This window comes from Brachyistius frenatus, unplaced genomic scaffold (genome assembly GCF_029030835.1).
Source record: "Brachyistius frenatus isolate BFR_SWC_R1_liver_20210118 unplaced genomic scaffold, ASM2903083v1 Contig_228, whole genome shotgun sequence".
NCBI classification, from domain to species: domain Eukaryota; kingdom Metazoa; phylum Chordata; class Actinopteri; family Embiotocidae; genus Brachyistius; species Brachyistius frenatus.
In genome coordinates, this window is record NW_027210827.1 from 264,980 (window position 1) to 285,350 (window position 20,371).

The 20,371-nt window shown below is 45.8% G+C and overlaps 1 protein-coding gene across 1 annotated transcript in view; it reads right to left on the bottom strand.

Moving 5' to 3' along the window:
• Positions 1-6,432: 6,432 nt before the first annotated feature.
• Positions 6,433-20,371, bottom strand: part of LOC138633618 (heparan sulfate glucosamine 3-O-sulfotransferase 3A1-like) — a 31,035-nt gene continuing 17,096 nt past the window's right edge. Inside the window, exon 2 of the mRNA XM_069719963.1 lies at positions 6,433-7,602. Coding sequence (XP_069576064.1) covers positions 6,981-7,602 — 622 coding nt within the window. The 3' untranslated portion in view covers positions 6,433-6,980. The remainder of the gene's footprint in view (positions 7,603-20,371) is intronic.

Here is a 20,371-nt window from a genome sequence, read left to right on the forward strand (position 1 = left end):
GAAGCTACACGACCTGTTGACCAGTATCAGAAATTTCACTCTGGGGTTTTAAGTTTACATTAAAGTTTCTTCCTAGTAAACCTCAGTAATCCAGACAGGAGTGTGGGGTGGATGGACGGGCGAACACATCAAGTGTCGCATCATGAAGCGGGATTATTCTTCGGCAGTGACTTGTAATAGTTTTGAGAGGCTAAGACCAACGTGGTGTTCTCCTGCTGGTAGGGACGTCCAATCCGAAAAGGCTTCTTTACGTCGTCGCATTGACAAACGAAAAAAAAATGTTGATTTAATTTATGACTTTATTCCCTACTGCAGCATTCAAGTTACGGCCACACCAACACACTTGTCAGATAATAATCAGAGAGGCAGGATAAGGTGGTTACGAGAAACAAACGTCTATTATATTTTCCTTTTAACTGATTTATTGTTGAGTCTGTAAAACGAGAGAGAAAAAAAAAAAGACTTTACCAATCACAAGGCCCGCAGCCAAACTTGTCCTACCACCGAAATCACTTGTTTTGTCAAGCTGACAGTCCAAAAGAGAAAAATACCGAAAGAATAGACATCTTGGAAAATGCAACGTTACATGCTCAATCACACTTAAGCTGCAATTTTCCATTTAAATGATACCTCGCCATGAAACCACAAACATTTGTGTTTGTGTACGGAATAAACTGAGAAGTAACACCATGCCTGTTAGTGACCCTTGGGGTTTGGGACAGAGCCAGCCTTTTAAGTTTCCTGCACTTCCTTACGATCATATTGAGTACACAGACATGTCGGAGGGATATCTAGCTTCTTTAACATTTACTTTTTAAATAGTTGAACTACCTCTTTAAAAACTATGAAAAGATTCAACTGGACTTTACCGAATAGGGTATCAAGCAAATTATTGTCGATTACCTTCCCGCGAGTCGACCGATCGCTATTATCCGCTTCATTAACTGCTTGCTTGAGCCAAGTTTATTTCCCACTGAGCATACTTTGGGTTTAAGGAAAAACTAGAATCGCAACTTCTATATTGACACGTTCAAACAAACAAACGTGTAGGACTTTCCTAAACTTCCAAAAGCCCGACACGAACAGCAGCGCCCGTGCGAATATGGTCTCCCGACTGGGTTTCTAAAAGGTTCCAGTGCTTATTGGAAGGGCTGACGGAGCCTTCTGCTATAAGAGGGCAAACTTCTCCTCCCTCGAGGACGCCGGGGCTCTGCCCTTCAGACGATCTGGCTGTCTTGTTTGGAGTTCTGTCATCCTGCTTTTCTTCCACTTGAAGGAAAATTTGAGCTTAACATGAACATGTGTCGAGATCAATTATCGCCCTTCTGAAAGGCAGCAGCTCTTTTGAAGAAGGTTCTCTTGAGGAGGGATGCGTGAAAACTTCCAAGTCAAAACGCACATGTCTGGAAAGAGTCCTGCTCCCAGACAATCTTAATTGGGAATTTTGTGCGTTGTCTGCTGTACTCCGGGCACAGAAGTGACAGTTCAAAGAGCAGTCCCTCGCTTTATTACTCGCATGCAAACCATTGGTAAAAATGCCTTTTCATCACGAGCAACCAATCGGTCATTTTCATGAGAGCGTCTTTTAAAGTTAAAACCAACAATTTCGCTGCAGCACAGCTAAACATTTCTTTCAGTACGTCTCGCAGCCCACAATCCCTCCGTCCTGTCACGACGAGGAAAATCTGCACTGCGGTTCAAAATAAAATATTGAAATGAAGAGTACTTTCCATCTCCCGTGTAACAAATCAAAACCGTGTCTGTCGACGTGCGCCATTCTGCGTGTTCAATGCGAAATATGTACGATGAACCTGCAGACCGGGTGTGCGAGACGGGTATCTCGGCTTTCCATCTGGCCGTAGTGCACCAGACGAGACTCCGCGTTCGGTTTTTGACGTTTGAAGATCTCTCTTTTAAGATACAGAGTTCAACGATGGATAAAGCAAACTTGAAACTGAAAGGACGACTCAGACGCCCCCCTGGCTGTTTTGATTAAGGCTGTGTGCGGAGCGTGCCTGGTGGAGATATTTGCTCAGACTAGGCCGGGGATTAAGAGGCTTCCCTTCTGGGAACCAGAGAAAACAGAGGTCTGATCCCCTCCATGTCCCTCCGCCGGGCAGAAGTGGGTGGCGGCTGTGCTCATGTGTGGAAATCGGAGGTGTGTGTGTGTGTGTGTGTGTGTGCGCGCAAGCGATTTTATACGTGTGCGACACTGTGTCGTCTGCATATATTCTAAGGGCGTGTGATTGCGTGCACTTACGGAAAGATGCACAAATATATATATTCTTATATAAATATGCCATTCATATATATATATATATATATATATATATGCACACACACACACAGACCTATATAAAGTATGTACTTTACTGGGTGTGCGTGAATGCTCTCACTGCAGCTTTCCTCTTCAAAGCAATCTCTGATCCCTTTACTTCATCATTTTACATGGCCTATATGATGCTCAAAGCACTTCACATGCTCGTACACACACACACACACACACACACACACACACACACACACACACACACACACGCACACGCGCGCGCCAGCGAGCGCTCAGAACCTTGTTTTTCCCCCAAAGCTGCTGCTGTTACACATATATGTGCAAAAACGGGCTCAGAGTTGCGTGTGTGCAGAGAGGGATCCGGATGACTGGAGGTTTTCGGTGGCTTACTCGGAGTTAAAGCGGGAGGAGGGAGCTAATGGTGCACAGGTGACTCCACACAGGTGCGCGCACGTGGCGTTTTGCGAGGGAGGGCGACGGCGCGGCGACGGAACGAGTTAAAGAAGCATAAAAGGGGAGAGTATCAGAAGAAAGAAAAAGCGGATCAAAAGAGACTTGCGAGGCTACCAGAAAATGCCTGTTTTTCTGCGGCGGCTCGCCCTCCAAAAAAAAAAAAAAAAAAAAAAATTCAGAAAAACACCACATGCGGTCAACTGTTTCTCAACGGACAGGCTTCATCGTGCCGTTGATATTGAGCTGAATGCACTCTGACAAGGGCGGTCTGTACGTCGTCCCGCGGCAGATGTTGTCGCTCCGTTTTCCCTTTCATTGCGAGGCGCCCTTCAGAGAATCGGGCTCGTTGGCAGGAAAACTGTCTCCGTTTATTACGGCGAGGAACCGTCACCGAAGAGGCCCCCGCCGACCCACTCGGGAAGAAATAACAAGCAAATTGAAGCGAGTCAACAAATGGACGTCGGCCTCCGCTCCCCTCGACTTCCGGGCGGGTCGTTAATGTCACGACATCGTTTCGGTGCGTTGACGAGCTGCATTAGTAAGCTTGAGAAAACGTGCAGACTTTCGACAGGCTTCCTTCCTCTCATCACGGCTCGTCTGCTGAGCGGCGGTCAGCGCAGTTTTTCCAAAATCGGTCGGCGGACTGCGGGAGGAAAAAAGGCGAAGGGCAGAGAAAAACACGCAGGTGCGGCGGAAAAGGAAAAGGAAAAGACGAGGGGTGGAAAGAGAAAGAGAGACGGTCTGTTCAGGCTCAAGCTGTGATTGAAATCCTGTTTATACTTTATTACATTAAGTCCGCTGTTGCTCTGTTGAGGCATTCGGTTTGATTATAAAACCATTATCAGGAAGCTGCGGAGGTGATATACATTCGAGGTGGGCCCGGTGATCTTAAGCAGCCAAGACTGCTCATTTGTCAGGTTGAACGTCAACATATCCGTCAGTACTTCAACGACTTCAGAAGTCTTCAGGAGCTTTTCAACCACTGCAATTCAACAGAGGTTTATATTTTTGACGGCAAAATCTTCCTTAAAGCTGTGCAGACAATGTACAGATTGAGCACAATTGTGTTTCCCGAATAAATTTAGGATTTCTTTTGTTTGTTTGTTTTTGTTTTTTGTATCCATTGTACCAAATGGGTTGACGTCCGGTTTGAGGCAGACGATGACACCGCGCACGTCAGACAGATAACCGAAACATACGTGGACTCGCTCGCATTTTGAGCACGGTCTAATTTCCCACATTGCTGCGCAGCATTAACAGTAACGAGCTTTCGGAGTTGTCTAACTAGTGTTTTACATGCCGCGGTTGACCGTGGACTTCGACTGTTCTGTTACATAACTGAAACCAACCATGTTGTCAGCATCAACCGTCTGTGGGTCTTTTCTTCCTTCTTGCATCCTGTTCAAAGTAAAATCTCTTGAGAGGAAAGCAGATTTTTTTTTTTTTTTTGGTTTCTTTTCTGGTCAACATTGCCATGTTGTTTGAATAAAAACTTTAATTGAATTGGCTAATGGACAAACCCAATCATGGGTTCTGTGTTTCTGTGCGAGCACCCAGATCGTGACTGGCTGATTAGACCATCCGATTCGGGCACCGAGTCCGATGTTTCGGGCCGTGCAGAACAGGAGAGTTAACGCAACGGGCAAAACTACTAACAAAACAGCTGAATATTTGCTTTGATTGTCACATGCACACTTATAGCATTTTTATATATATATATATATATATATATATATATTTTTTTTTTTAAAAGCCAAGAGACCGTGAAGGGCTTTTTCAACGCGCTTGAAAATGTTTGCCCAAAAAGCTTGTACCCGAGTCTTGGAGGTGCCAAGGAGCCGCCGGCAGACCCAAAATAGGGCTTTTAAGACTGCAAGGCGTCTCGTGAAATCCTCGGCGGCTCCTTCGACACTCCGGCCCGGAGGCCGGACAGAGATCAGCTGCGAAGGTGTAACAGAGGAGACGGAAGAGGAGCAGCTGAAGGAGCGTTGGGATTCTGCAGGACACTGAGCTTGTTAGCGGCGCGAGTAGCACCGTAATGACTTCGGTGTTCGGTATCCGATGACGCCGCGTGCTCAAGATCTTTAGGCGGAATCGTTGCCATGGAAAAAAAAAAGGAAGAAAATAAAACGACAATAGAGGCCGATGTAAATAAAACATTTACATATAACATCTTTTATTCAAGGGGTGCCTTAAAAACCCCAACATCTTTGAGAAAGCAACAGTCAGCACAGCACAGTTAGATTGGTTACATAATCCGCCCCCCACTCACCCCCCCCCCTCCAAAAACAAAACAAAAATCGACATTAGGTTTTCTTTTCTGATGCCCACACCAAAGAAAACTGCTGATTGTGTATCTTTTGAGGCACATCTGCTTTCAGAAAGTGGCTCACAATACAAGTAGACAGAAATTAGGAACACAACTCGGCCATTGTTCTCATGCGGCCTGGTTTGAAAATCAGACTTTTACTCGCACGCACGCACACGCGCACGCACACGCACACGCACACACACACACACACGCACACACACACACGCACCGCCTCGAGGCAAGGAAGGCCAGTGACATCAAGTGTATTCAATTCACAAGGAGGCATGTTGAGGAAATTCTAGTCGCAGTTTGGAAAAGACCTTTCGGAGGTTCTTTTTTTTTTCCCCCCCCCTCCGGCGGAGTCGACGTTGCTTAAATAACAGAGAGCGCTATCTTTGCCTGCAGCTTCATTCAGTGAAGTTTGGGAAACGACCCTTGAAATAACAAACTCACCGCTCTGGAACCGAAAGCTAAGTGGAGACGAGTGTTCCCGCACCGCACTCATCAACGTATAGTGGATACATATTGAAAACGAGGCGGCCCCAAATTAAAAATGTTTGTAGTGTACGGTATAAAACAAACACAACTTCTAAAGGCATGGTGAACATAATAATAATAATAATAATAATAAAAAGAGCAAATAATCACCGAGGAGTTATTTGAAATACGTACATACTGCTCGTGTACTTCTTGAATAAATACATTTCAAAAATACATATATTTTTATCTTATTATTTTTACTAGAAAAATGTTACAATTTCAAAGCAGCTATGTATGTTTAAAATATGGCATTCAATCACCCAGTGAGGTTTTTTTAATTTTAATTTATTTATTTTTTTTATATCAAAAGCCCCCAAACACAACGTGATTTCCCCCCAAGAAGAAGCACCGCATTACTATCATTTCTGTTTCACAGCCACGGACTTTCAAACTGAAACAGAAAAATCTCTTTCTGCAGATGGTGCAGGGAGATATGACACAAATCCTTCAACAATTCAATCTTTTTTCTTTTTTGGAAGAAGACATCTTCACGAGAGCGGATTAGAGGCAGCTCTGATGATGGGAAAAAAGTAACAGAGGAATATTGCATATCTTGGGCGCCACCGAAGAGCGATTGGACCTCCTCCTCTCCTGTAACAGCTGCATAATGCTTCGGGTGAGCGCTGAAGATGGAGCGGTAGCAGCAGCGTGAGGAGAAGAAACGTAAAACTCCCGAGAACAAAGTTGGAAATTTATGAGAAAAATGTTGAAAGTTTCACAATATTTTAAGAACGAACTGGAAAGGCAAAATTCACATTTTGGCAAAAAAAAAAAAAAAAAAAAGAATAATATTTTGAAATGAACAAAAATACTTCTAGAGTAACATTTGATAAAATTATAGCTTTATTCTCAAGAATTTACAAGTCAAATTGCTGTAAATTGAGGAAAAAAATATATTGTTATGCAAACTATGCCATAAATATAAGCAGAAACTAAATATCTAAATAAATAAGAAGTGATTCTTTTATTAGCCTGAAGTTTTAAGGCTGTAAAAGTCTCTTTAATCATTTGAGAGATTTATTATATTTCAGGAATACAGACAACATATTAAATAGTGTATATTAGATAAGATATAAATATGTATAAACTATGCTTGAGCATGTTATTTGTGAAATATGAAAACTTTTTTGCCAAAATGACCCCCCCTCCCCCTAATTAAAAAAAACAAACAATCATTCAATAATATGACCAGGTTCGAATGACATTACAACTATATTATTTTAATTATACCTTTTATCCTCGTAGCGATGCAACTTTATTCTTAAAATCTTCGATTTTTCTTTCCATCAGTTTCGACCCCAAGATTCCGTCCAACGGAATTTTTTTTGTTTTTGTTTTTGTTTTTGTTTTTTTGACAGTCCTCGGTATCAAAAGAGAAAAACACATTCAGTCATCCCAGCCAAAGAACCGTCCAGTCATCTGGTAGAACTTCATGTTGAAGGGCCGGTAGAAGTCCCGTAGCCTCTGCACCACCTCGGGATCAATGTTCGGGTGGGTTCGTCCTTTGGTTTTTCCCAGGCAGTGGGGCTTGCTGCTGCCCTCCGCTTTCTTCAGGCACGGGAACCCCTTGGTCTGGTTGAAGTAAAAGTGTTTGTCCGTGATGATCCTCTTGAGCCCCAAGAAGTCCTGCACGCGGCCCAGCTCTCCGGCCGGGTCGCTGATCAGACGCTCGCCGCTCACGAACAGGATCTGGTCCATGGGGAAGTACTGCAGCCAGTTGTCCAGGTGCTTGGCGTAGATGCCGATCTGAATGGCGCTCCACGACGTGTCGATGAGCCCCGTAGTCCTGTTTTTGAAGGTGAGGCTCTCGAAGGAGGGAATGTCGGGCTTCTTGGACAGCGTCTGCGTGTAGTCTGAGATGGCCCTGGTGACCGGGTCCCTCACCACCACGATCAGCTTGGTGTCCCGGGACATGGCGGAGATCCGGGCCGGAGCCTCTCTGGTCACGAAGTAGCTGGGGGTTTTCTCCATGGTGATCTGGCCCTCCAGGGTCTTCGGCATCAGCTCTCTGCAGAAAGAGCGAAAGTGACGAGAGGAAGAAAGAAAACAAAAGGGGAAGTGAGATGTTTATTTAACCTGCACTTCTGACTGAAACGTACCCGGCGACGGTCACAGTTCTGCGACCGCTCTTACTGCAATAAACACTTCGACTGGATCAACTCGGCCTGTGTCATCAAAAACGTTGAATCCAATCAATCAAGAATAACACTGGAAACAGTTTGTCGGGGGGGGGGGGGGTTATTCATTCCATTTCTATCACCTGTGACCAAATGTTGATTGGCAGTTTTGGCTCCAGCTTCAGGCACGTCTCCGGATGTAAAGAGATGTGGTTTGGTTCTGAAATCAAGAGGCGCTCCCTCGGGTGCATTTGAAAGGTCCAAAAAGAAGGACGTCAATCTCTGTACTATGGTCGTGCTGATCGTAAAATATTGACAGTGGAGGCTCTCTCGGCGTGATTACCTTCCCGTCTTCCTCTTTCTGCAGTGGATAATAATAAAAAAAACAAAACATAAAAAAAAATATTTGTATTTTCTTCCTGTGAAAAGTGAGCATTTTTTTTCTCCTTTTAAAAACAACAAAACAAAAAAAACAACAAAAAATGTTCAAACTGGTTGAACATTGTTTATTTGACGTATCATTTGGTAAATTGCCGTTTTGGTAAGCGTTGGAAAGCCCTTCCGTGTGGCGTCGTAGCGTAGCTGCGATTATCGTTGACTTTCAAGTCGTCAAAGTTCACTTTCTTAACGGCGACCGAAAAAAAGTTCAGCTCGAGCGATCGCTGAGATTCTAACGTTTGGTTGCGGATTTAAAATCGGCGGAATTTTCCGGTCCCTCCCCGCTTTCCTCCTGCCCGGCCGCCTTCAAGGACCGTGACCTTAAGCAAAGCGGGTAAAAGCAGCCCATGAATGATTAAACACGCCCCCCCGCCCCCACCACCACCACCACCACCACCACCATCTACCATTTAGAGTCTCTGCAGAATTGCGGCTTTAAAATTCACCAAAGTACAGAATGCGAGCGTCAATTATTCATCTGCTTGGCCGGTGCCGCTCAGGAAACGGGGACCGGCGCCGACTTAAGTGGCCCGGGCCCGCTGCTCCCGGGGCGGACCGGGTTTTCCACCTGTGACGGGGGGGGGGGGGTCCTCCCGAAAACATCTGAAGGACGGTTGTCGACGGGACCGATCGCGTACCGTGACGGTCCGACGGCGGGCGTCTCCTTCTGCCGTGATGGGCACCGTTCCTCCTCCTCCTCCTCCTCCTCGCCCCTACACAATCCCCGTTTAACACACACGGCGTGAAATCGCCGGGATGCCGCTACACAATCATGCTCCGTTTAACACACACGGCGTGAAATGAGACGGAAGGCACCGGGATGTTTGCCGACGCCGAGTTTTACACAAACAAAAGCGCGTTTCTTTAAAGACGCCGACGGGTACACGTGAGGAAAAAGATGTTTATTTCATTCTATTTATTTTTTTTAAACGATGAAACCGGACTTTCGGCTCCGAAGTGCAGCGCTTTCTCGACCGAGCGCTCAAATTCCATCTGCAGACTTCGTCTCCGAGGACTTGGTCGATTTGAATGTTGCCTTTCTGGCGTTCGCTTGAAATGACTGTTGCCGCTGTAGTTTTGTTATTGTCAAAGTAACACTCCCAAACACTTCCCTTTCAATGAATGTCTGCCGTGTCACTTTCTCTCGCTGAATCAGATAACAACAATGCTGACTCAGCGTCTGGCCCGCCGATGAAAGCCTTTTTTTTTTTTTTTTTTTTTTTTTGCATTCGCAGCGTTGTGAGCTAAACAAGCCGTCTGTGGCGACATTCCCGGGAATAATTACAAGCAGCGTGAAGTTAGTGACGCATTTTCCATGACCCGGGCAGCGGCGGTAATGCCAGAGAGGGGGGGGAGGGAGGGGGAGGGGGAGGGGAGCTAATGCGACAGATGATCTTCAACTGACTGGGGTTGCCAGCGTCATTGTTTAGATATCTGGGAAGTTCAAATACCGCTTGTCGCTAAAGGGAATTGAATGGAGATTTTTTGTTGTTGTTGTTGTTGTTGAAATTTGTACTTTTAATGTTTGTTTGGTTTTTTTTTTGTTTTGTTTTTTTCTCTTACAATAAGATGCATTATAAAAACCAAAAACATTTGGATGAAACTACTTTCGGGAAAGATTAAATCAAGTCAGGAATACATTTGGAATCGATGTTACGACGACACAAATTAAATCCCTGCCAGATGAAGAATCCCAAAACTGCTGCAGGAGCCGCGATTTAAGCGAAAGCACGCCGCGCGCCTTTGCTGGTTTTCTCTTCTGCTGACTCTCCGGGCTTCAGAAACAGCTGCTGGTTGAGAGCTCGGTGTACGAAGCGAAACGGATCTCAAAGCCAAAAGTCAACACCTCCGGGCCGATGTCAAAACACATCCGGCCTACGCGGCTGAGTATCCCGAGTGGATGTTCTCTCTTTTGAGGAACGGAGCACGAGGTCAGCACAAGAGGGACCGGTGGGGGGGGGATGGAGGGCGAAGCGGTCGGTGGGAGCGACCAGCGTCGACACGGGTGACACCGATGCCTCGCCACCGACCGCCACCCGACCTCCGGAGTCCTCTCGGCGCCTGCGACCTCTCCCGCCGACGCCGAACGAGGCTGCCTTTCCTCTCGCGTTAGCTCCGCCCCGTCGCACCGGGGGGGGGGGGGTCCGCGGCGAAGGCAGCGCGACGCCGCTGTGAAACCAAATCAACCGGCCGGCCGGGATCGCGGCGGCCGCCGCCGAGCTGACGGGTCAACGATAAAGAACAGGGAGACTAATTATTGATGAAGGAAAGGGAGGATGAGGGGAAGGGGAGATCCCAGACGCCGGTCATGCAAGTAGTCCTCCCCCCCCGCCCCCCCACCGAGTGCCTTCCCGCCGACCTCGGCAAAACATGCTGGTTTTGGGAACCTGCGGACGGACCGAAGCGACCCCTCGCTGCTCCTCGACTTCGCCGCGCAAAAGACGACATTGTTGTGTTATGAAAAAGAGATGAGTCCGCACCGAAGGAGGCATCCATTTTTGATGGCGCGCGTCGAGCTCGGGTTTCCGCGGCCGGCGCACTCACGGCAGCGGCGCGAGGGCACTCGGGGAGGAAGGAGGGGGGTGAGGAGGAGGAGGAGGAGGAGGGGGAGGTACGCGGCGCGGCGGAGACGGCCGCGTTCGTGCGTTCAGGTTTGATGGAAACGTTTTTTGGGAGAACGCTTTCAGGTGCATCTGCGCGGTCGTGTGAAACGGAGGACGGCTCCAACAACAAGCTTGTTCCGTTATATGAAAATAAATTTAAAAAAAAAACAAACGTCGACGTGTTTTCTTCTCCTTCATCGGCGACGTTTTTTTGCAACCGATCCGGCATTCGAACCGTTTTTCACATCGTCGCCATCCCGGTTAACATTTAACAACGTTCATTCCACCGCACCTGCTTATCCGTTACCCCACAACGCAGCTTCGGGCGCGTCACGACGGTCGTTAACGTCGCACTTGGAAAAGCCCCCCCCCCTCCTCCCTCCCTCCCTCCCTCCCCCTCCATCGGTTTGATTTGGATTATTGCCACAAATTGAGGTCCTCCTCAGCGAAATCTCCAATTTTGAAAAGTTCGACAGTGACTCCAAATCCAATAAACAAAGAGAACCTTAAATCTCGACGTTCACGTTGCACTTCGGGGCGGAAAAGAGCGAGGAACACTCGGGTTTTTTTTCTTTTTTTTTTCCTGTAAATGAACTACCCCGGGGTTTTTCTTTCCATTCTCCAGCAGAAGCGCGCAGCACTTTCTAATGAAAGTTTACTGGCAGTGGTAGGTGATGTAACAGATGACAAACTGTCCAAGTGCTTGAGATTTACTGCAGTTCCAGATTCGGGCTTTGATGTGTTCAGCGTGCTGCTAAAATACGATTCCCGAGGCAACACTGATGCATGAAACACGGCCAGCGGGATCCACTCATGAAACGAGACGCAGGCCCCCGGAAAAAAAAAAACAACAACTAAAAAAAAAACTAAACAAGGAACACGGGCGCATGAACCCTGGCTTCCCTTTCAAATCAAATTCACTGCTTTGGCATGCGTTTAAGCGGCGGGAGAGAAAGAAGGGGGAAAAAAAATATATATATATATATTAAAAGGTGAATAAAGCGGTTTTGAACATTGCAAACAAATGTGTTTGTGTACATGTTAGAACATAACGCGTGTTGTAATTGTACGCGAGGCCTCTCATATGGAACTAACTAGGTGGAAAAGGCACGCCAGGACTCTTGGAGGCGGCTCTATTCCCTATTAAAAAAAAACAACAACCAAATCCAATGTACACAGTAACAGGCAAGTACATCACTCAATGCGTCCTTTGTAAGCTTGTCTATAAAGTAACCACTTTGGAATAAAGGGCCTGACGCATCACTGCTTTCGTTTCCCCCACTGAACGAATTTCACTCGCAAACCGACTCAACTCTGCCCTCATGTACAGCCTGTGACTCATGTCTGACTGTTATATAAACGCCCCCCCCCCCCCCCCCAAAAAAAAAAAAAAAAAATCCCCCCAAAAAAATCCGAAAGGCACCGTGAGGTCTTATTTACTGTAAATCGGCATATGACGGCGTGACATACGAATTAGCCAGGAGTAAAACAACAACAACAACAACAACAAAAACCAAACAAACAACGTGCTCCAAATGAGCCGTTTCCTGTTGTTGTCCTAGGCTTTTTTTTTTTTTTTTTTTTTTTTTAGAAAGCCGGTTTGGATTTGAGCCAAAATGTCAACTGACAGCAGTTGTGAAGACACAGAGGCGAGCCGGCGTGAGTGCCGTCCACTCCCCCCCCCCCCCCCAGCCTTTGATTCATTTTTCCTCTTCCAGCGGGGGAACCCTGGCAGGCATAAATACACTCCTACAGCGTTTCCTCCCCGTCCCCCCCCGCCACAACCACCAGATAATAATCTTGTAATTGGCTCGATATTTCTGCTGTTTGCAGGCGAAGCGGAGGGCCAGCGCCGCTGTCGGTGGCTCGGATATTTTCCAGGTCACTGGATGCTGGCGGAGGTCAGGGAAGAAACGGGGGGGAGGAGGAGGAGGAGGAGGGTGATTTAGAGTAATGGCTGTCGCGGGGGGTGAGAGGAAAAGCCGGTTCCTCGGAGCTCGGAGCTTTACCGCTCCGTCAACCTCGTGCAACCACACGGCCTCTTTTAAAAAATTTTTTTTTTTTTAACCACTATTTTACCTCAAAATTATCGATTCTGATTACGTTGACTAAAGACAACAAATTATTAAACCCCGTTCTGTTGTTAGGCCCAAAAAACAGAAGACGACGCTCTTGGATTTGAAGTAAACTTGGACTTTGTTTCATGTTTTCTGTCTTCACTCAAAATATTTGACTCCACTTTAAAGAGCAATGCTGCGGGAAGACTACGGCAATACAAGCAAAAGCTAAAGTCTCTGGAAGTGTACACTTTGATTTATGAAGAAAAACTATGAGGGAGGGAAGGGGGGTGCTCTTGTAAATAAAGAGGGAAATGGAGGTGGTGCATGGGAACTGTGTGTGTGTGTGGGGGAGGGGGGAGAAGGGGGGTAGGGGAGGAAGCAATTTTGAGCGACATACAATTTCTAGATAAGAGAGTCATCTATTCTGGGAAAACTAACCGGGAGGACACGGTCAACTGTTTTCTTCTGGGAAATGACGAATGAAGGTTTTGATAAAGCGCAAGTAGAAACGGAAAGAAACCCCGCACGACACCGGGGACGCGTCAGATAACAATGTCACTGCGGACGAAGAACTTTTAAATAACAGGAAATTCACTGTCAGACTGACGATTTAGTTACGTTTCAAATTAGACTAAAAAATTAGTCAGAAAGTGGTTTTAATATCGAACCTGTGGCTCCAAATAACGCGTTGCCTCTCGCTACCTTCTCGTTGTTATTAACAGACGAACGCGGGCGGGAAACTCTGGAGAATAAAAAAAATAAATAAAAAAACAAAAGCGTTTGTGGCGAGCCTTGAAGGCCGAGGCGGAGGAGTAAACGATAAAGGAGAGGAAAATAAGAGTGGAGCTGCGCGCTCCATCTGCATTTGTTTTTTTGTGTGCGTTCAGTCGCGCTGACGGTTCGCCGGTGAAGGCGTTCGAACGCACTCTTCTGGCCTCCGACACAAGGTTTGAAAAATATACGCTGGCCTCTTTCCATGGCAGTTTGATCTCCGGCTCCTGTTTTGAAAGGCTGTTTTTTTTTTGTTGTTGTTGTTGTTGTTTTTTTCAGACACACTCAAATATTAGAGACCTCATAAATAATGGCTGGAAAGAAAAAAAAAAGAATAATCAGACACACAATTTGTTAGTGGGCGATCTCGATTATAAATAGAGTAAAAGAATAATATTGTATCATGCCCCGCAGTAAAAAAACATTTCTTTTCATAAAATCTTGCTTTAATAAATCTCCCCGCTGGACGCTCGTCTCGCCACCGAGCTTTGAGAGTTTTCCTCCCCTTTATACAATTTTTTTTTTCTTTTCTTTCCATACCACAACTGCTATGCGATTTTTGTAAAAAAAAATTATAGTTAGCTTGGCAGTATGTTATAAATTTGTCAGCAGTATTTTTTTTAATTTTTTTTTTTACCAGAATCCTTCTGTTTTTCCTTGATACCCCGGTTTATTGCGTAAGGGGGGGGGGGGGAAAAAAATAACCTTTATCTTTATGGCAACTTGCTTATGAATTATTCACCCTTACTAACTGTGTTGGAAGAGTGACTGAGGGAGGCAAAGAGGTTTCGGGACGCGGTCAAGCCATTTGAGGCCTTTCAGACGTCGGCTAGCAGAGCCCGCTCGCTTCTGAGATCCGCACTGTATATCAGCACGGAGGGGAGGAGGAGGGGGGGGGGGGGGGGGAGGAACAAGAGAGCAAAACGGGAAGATGAAAAAAAATAGCCAAATATCTCAATTAAAACTCGCATTTTGTACCAAAGTGCAATGCCATCGTGGGCCACCAGGGGCTGGTTCCAAAAAAAAAAAAAAAAACAACCCAAAAAACCAACTTCTGGGGTCGTATAGACTCCCGTTCAAAAAGCATCAAATTTCTACCATAAAATACAAATTCAATAAATGTTTTCCACAACTCTTTATGCTATTTTTTTTTTTTAACCCTAACCCTGTTTTCCGGAAGTCGTTCTGAAAATAATACCACAATTAATTAGATATTAGGCTTCAGATGAGAGGTATGTTTGGGGGACGTGCCCGGTTTGACGGCCATGCCCGTGGTGCATTCAGGTTTCTGGGTCTATTTAGATGGGTATAGCATCTTTGGGTTCTTAGTCAGATCCACCCCCCCCCTCTCCCCTCCCCTCCCTCCGCGTCACTTCATCCAAATGTGGTCACTTATGGCTCCATCAAAACCAAGATGGCGTCGGCCAAAATGCCAGACTGCAAGCTTCAGAACGGCAGTTCACAAACCCAAAGGTGACGTCATGGTGGGTTACCACTTGGGTCGTACAGAACGGTCGCCAAATGTACCAGCGGTGCTGTAAGAATACATTCTTCCTCTTTAATTAACTCAAACATTGTTTTTTTTTTTTTTTCATTTTTGCCCTCGTTCTCTTGTTTTAAGCCTGTAAGTTTTTTTTTTTTTTTTTTTGAATTTAGTTTGAGGAAAAACTGAGCACTGCTTATCCGTAACATTATTGGTGATGAAGTGTTCAAGACGGACGACAGGAATTTCAGATGCAGCCTGGAGAAATACTTCCATTTATTTTTTATCGTTTTTTTTTTTTACACGTCTCTTCGTAGTTTGAGACGGAGAATTTGAATTTGTCCACAAAATGCCGCCGCGGTGCAGTTTACACCTGGACATTCGTTGCGATGTGATTCGCTGGAGGTGCAGTACTAAGCCAAGTGAAAAAAAAAAAAAAAAAAAAAAAAGCCTGTGTCCGAATGAGCTGCGACGTGGAACCAATTGTGATTACTGCCAGGAGTCTTGAGAAACCCACACGGACCGGGAGCAGCCAGCAGAGATGAGGCTTTAATTTTTTTTTTTTTTTTTGCATTTCTTGATTCATGTTGCATTAAACCAAACGACCATAAAGACCTAACCACTAAATATATACCCAAAAGAGGAGGTTCTGGATTGTACTTAACGTCGTCGCATGTAGCTCCGGAGTCGATTCTCAGACGGCGCTAACATTACTTTTTCATATTGCTCTGACCCACTTGTTCGGCGCTCCATGCAGTCGGAGACGCAGCGTGTGGCGATGACACTTCGGCGGGATCGGCTTTGGCAAAAGCTCGCTGCTGTTTTTCATTCTGCCAAGTCAGGTCTTTTTTTTTTAGGGACTCGGCAGCTCATAGGAGATAAGACACCTAAACTTGGGTTTAATACCAAAGCTCATTTTCAAGGTATTGTGCGTCTTGAATGTTCTCTCGTGTGCTGAAGGTGGCTTCATGAGGACACTTCGAGTAGCCTTTCTAGAGCCGTTCTTATCCTCTTTTTTTTTTTCTCTCTCTCTCTCTCTCTCTATGGTTTCTAGTATTGAAATAATCTGGAGAGAGAGAGAGAACGACTTGCCTCAAATGGAACCAATTTCAATGGGTATTTAAATTCTACATTTAAGCCTGATTTAAAAACACGCAAGAAAAAAGAAAGAAGCCCTGTGTCAAATGCATGGGAGCAAAATTAAATGTGAATTTGTTCAGAGCCAAATGGAGGGCTTTAAGGGGCCTACTCTGTGATAATTACCCATGACAAAAGGCTAGGGCTTTTGTCTTTGGGACCATTGCCATGGTGATTTTCAAGCTGCTGAAACATTCAATATAAACATTTCAGGCGGCTGAATATGCCACATAGACTGTCACTAAAAAGATATCCGTTATGGGCCACATTTCTTGCTGGCATGGATCCCGCCTGTGTGGCTGCTGCTGCTGCTGCTGCTGCTAGTCTTGTCGTAGGAAGAGGGACCTCAAATATTAAGACACAGGGGGGAAAAAAAAAAAAGATGTAAAAGCTTGTGATTTAAAAAAAAAAATATATATATATATATATAAAGGCTAAACTCCGATAACTAAAGCCTATTGCGCACGCAGCTGCAAAATATGATGGGCTGGCAAAAAGACAATCCCTTCCTTCTTCTCTTGGTTTGTAGGCAGAGATACACTGGCACCAGCATTCCTCCGCATTTTTCTAGCTCAGCGTGGTGATATCGATTTCAGCAACAAACCATTTAACATGTTCTCGTTTTACAGGGAGCATGCACCCCACCCCACCCACCCCACCCCAAAACACAAAGCCCCTCGTGTACGGTGGTGAACCGTTCGCTCATTTTTAAAAAAAATTTGTTTTTGTGTGTTCGTTTTAAAAAGATTGCTTCGCCTCTTTCTTCAACTCTCTCTCTCTCTCTACCGCGCCGCCGCTCGGCTCTTCCTTTATCATCTAATAAGTATTCCAAAATGCAGCTTATTAAACGCAGCCTTGTAAAAAAAAAAAAAAATCAAAGATGATGGTTTCATTACAGTTGTCAGCGCTGGGAGACGTGAGCGGACTCGAGAAGACGCGTCGTATGTGTAAAACGGGATGAGGTCATCATGAATGTGCTGAAATGCTGTTATCGCCTGCTCAGTAAGATGTTATTGTTTTAAAAAAAAAAAAAAAAAAAAAAAGTATGTCACCGCTGCTAGAAAATGAATTTGGACAGGCCGCAATAATACGGCGCGACAGTCTACTATCATTATTAGTTCAAACCAGCATCCTTCTTTTTTGTCAGTGTAGATATATCCTTATCGCGCGCTGCTCCATTAACTTATCCCAGCGTAAACATCCAGAGACACTTGGCTCGTTGATAAATCGCAGCTTATTTCAGACTCTTTGTCAGTTGAAACGGTTCGGTGCTACTTTCAATCCGCATTTTTGTGTGTGTGTGTGTGTGTGTGTGTGTGTGTGTGTGTGTGTGTGTGTCTGCATCTGTTTCCCATCACGTTGGAAGAGACGTACCGAGCGGTAGGTCTCGGCTACGGCTTGCGTTTCACCAGAGCGGTCGACTGACATCCAGCGTGTTAAAAATGAGGTAATTAGTGTCACGGTTACCGACAGTTTCGCTGCTGTGTAGCGTTCACGTTTCAGGATACGGCTGCCGTTATTCTCTTTTCTCTTCTGGACAAAAAAAACTAAAGCTGCAAATAGGATGCCAAAACACCCAAACGTACATTTTTCTCTGAACAATTAACAGCTTCTCTACCGTCTTTGGTTCTCGAAACTCGGTGTTTCCTGCTGGATATTTACACGTGACGTGGATGTAGTGTTATTATTCATAAACACTGTAGTTTTTTTGTGTGTGTGTGTGTGTGTGTGTGTGTGTGTGTGTGCAGAAGTTACTTAAACTGGAGAAAATGCTGCATTTGTTGAGGACAATATTCAGCCACGGGTTGATTTCCAGTTCTCCGGCCTTAAATGCAGTAACATGGTGTATGTGGGCTTAAAAATGATCAACGTCTATTCAATCCATTCTCATCCCACGGAGTCAAATACGGCCCGCCGGCGTTTCATCTATTCGCGTGAGATATAAGGTGCCTCAGGCTTTTGCGCCAATAACTGCTTGGTTAGGTTCAGGACAATATCATGGCTTGGGTTGAAATAAGTTACTTTATGTACATTATAGAAGTTAAATACATTATATTGTGCAAATGACTTTATTTCTCCCCCCCCCCCCTCAGAAAAATACACGTTGACTTTTGCTTTGACACGGACTCGAACACGAGTCTCTTTGGTAAAAGTCTTACGTTTGTTCCTGCCTGCACAGATGTTGTCGCTCTTTCTGCTCCGTCACATGACCTCCTCCTTCAACTCGGGTGGTAACACCAAAACGGCACCGTGTGTGTGTGTGTGTGTGTGTGTGTGTGTGTGTGTGTGTGTGTGTGTGTGTGGGACGGGTGGGTGGGTGGGTGGGTGTGTCTCTCTCTCTCTCTCGGACGCCCTCGGATGAGATCAGGCTGAACTGGAGGCCCACATGTTCACCGTCATCATAAATGAACACGTCAGTCTGTGTAACTCACTTTTCATAGTTTCTGGACAAATTTTTTTTTAGCTTTATGACACAATGGAATAAATGTATTAGGCCTCGAGTGCAGAGGCAAGACTTAATCTTTAAAAAAAAAAAAAAAAGATTTAATCCAGTGATGGGAGAAAAGGAAGGGACGAGGACGAGCCGGGCGCGGCGGCGACTGAACCGCGCGTCACACATCAGATTGTTTGTCCTCTCGCTTCTTTTTTGTTTTGTTTTTCTTCTTCTTCTTTTTCTTCTTCTTTCTTTTTCCGACCAGACAGCGCACATTTCCACGAGACGAAAAGCTCGCGGCGACCGCGTCGTGCGCGTCCTCAAAACCCACTTCTTCGATAAAACGTCCACTTTAATCTCCGGCGGTAGTTTCATCTCGTCTGCGCGCGCGGCGCAGGTAATCATATCGGGTGGGCTGAAGTGGCGCCGCGCGCGGGGGGGGGGGGGAGAGTTTAAAAGAAGAACTTGACAGGTTGAAAAACCCGTTGAGTCCCGTTGGCACACTTCTGAGAGCTCTGACTGTAAACCGCCTGGGATTTTCTGAAAATAGAACAACTTCTGAAAAGGAGTCATTGTTCTGTTTGAACGCGAGCGTACAGACGAGCCAAAATTAGTCGGGTGGTATCTCGGCCGACCGAGCTGGAGTCGACGCGCTGGCAGATTGTTTCCCTGTGAACTCGGAACACGGTTGTGCGTTTGTATTTTTATTTATTTTTTATTTTTTTCCTCCGCTGCCAGACGTCGTGGACGACCTCGCGGCGGAGAGCCGGCGCTTTTTCTTTGCAGCGCTTGAGTCTCCGGACTTGTAAGCGGAGGAGGGCGAGAGGCAGTAAAAAAAAAAAAAAACGACGCTTCCATGTGAAATTCGATCGTTTGAACATAATGAAACCCAAATATTTTCACAGTTATAACTTTTGGGAGCGCGCGCGGAGCCGAGGAGTCTTAAGCTTTACCTAGCTGAACAAAACAAAACAAAACAAAACAAAGTTCAGAAGACAGCGGAGCAGCTCTGCACATAGGCAATACGTCCAAAAACCTGCAAGCTCGGGTTTCTGTTCAGACTGAGCAAGAGGGAGGGGAGGAAAAAAAGCAAAGAAAAAGAAAGGGGGTGAAGGGAGATGGACAGTGTGAGATATTGGAGAGGGGGAGTTCAGGGAAGGCTCAGAATGAGAGTCAAGTGTCGGGCGGACAGCGGTATCGGGGAAGGGGAGGGAGGGAGGAAGGGGGAGGGAGTTAGAAGTGATTACACTGTCTCTGCTCGCTCTTCCTCACCGTCTGCTTCTTCTTCTCTTTTTTTTTTTTTTCCTATTTGGTTTTGACCCTCCTCCTCACTGCCTCCGACTCCCAGGCTCAGAATACAAAGCGCCCCTGGCAAGTCGCACCCCCCCCCACCTCCCCCACCCCAACCAACCCTCCCCTCCAACCCTCCTCCTCCTCCATCTCTCCCTTTGACATGAACTCATCACAAACATGCTCCTACGGTCTCTTCGGTTGTTGTTGTTTTTCTCCTAGATTGTAGTGCCAAGGAGACACAAGACGGGCAGATGAAGATTATGTTCCCCTTCTTAGTCACATCGAGGAGCTTTAAATATTTGATAGAATTCTTTTTTTGCTTCTCCTTATAACATCCTGGAGAATAAATAACGAGTCGGGTAATAACAAAATGATTTATGCTCACTGGAGGTGAGAATGAATGCAGTTGCGGGGGAGCGGAGGCGTGGAGGAAGCAGCCGG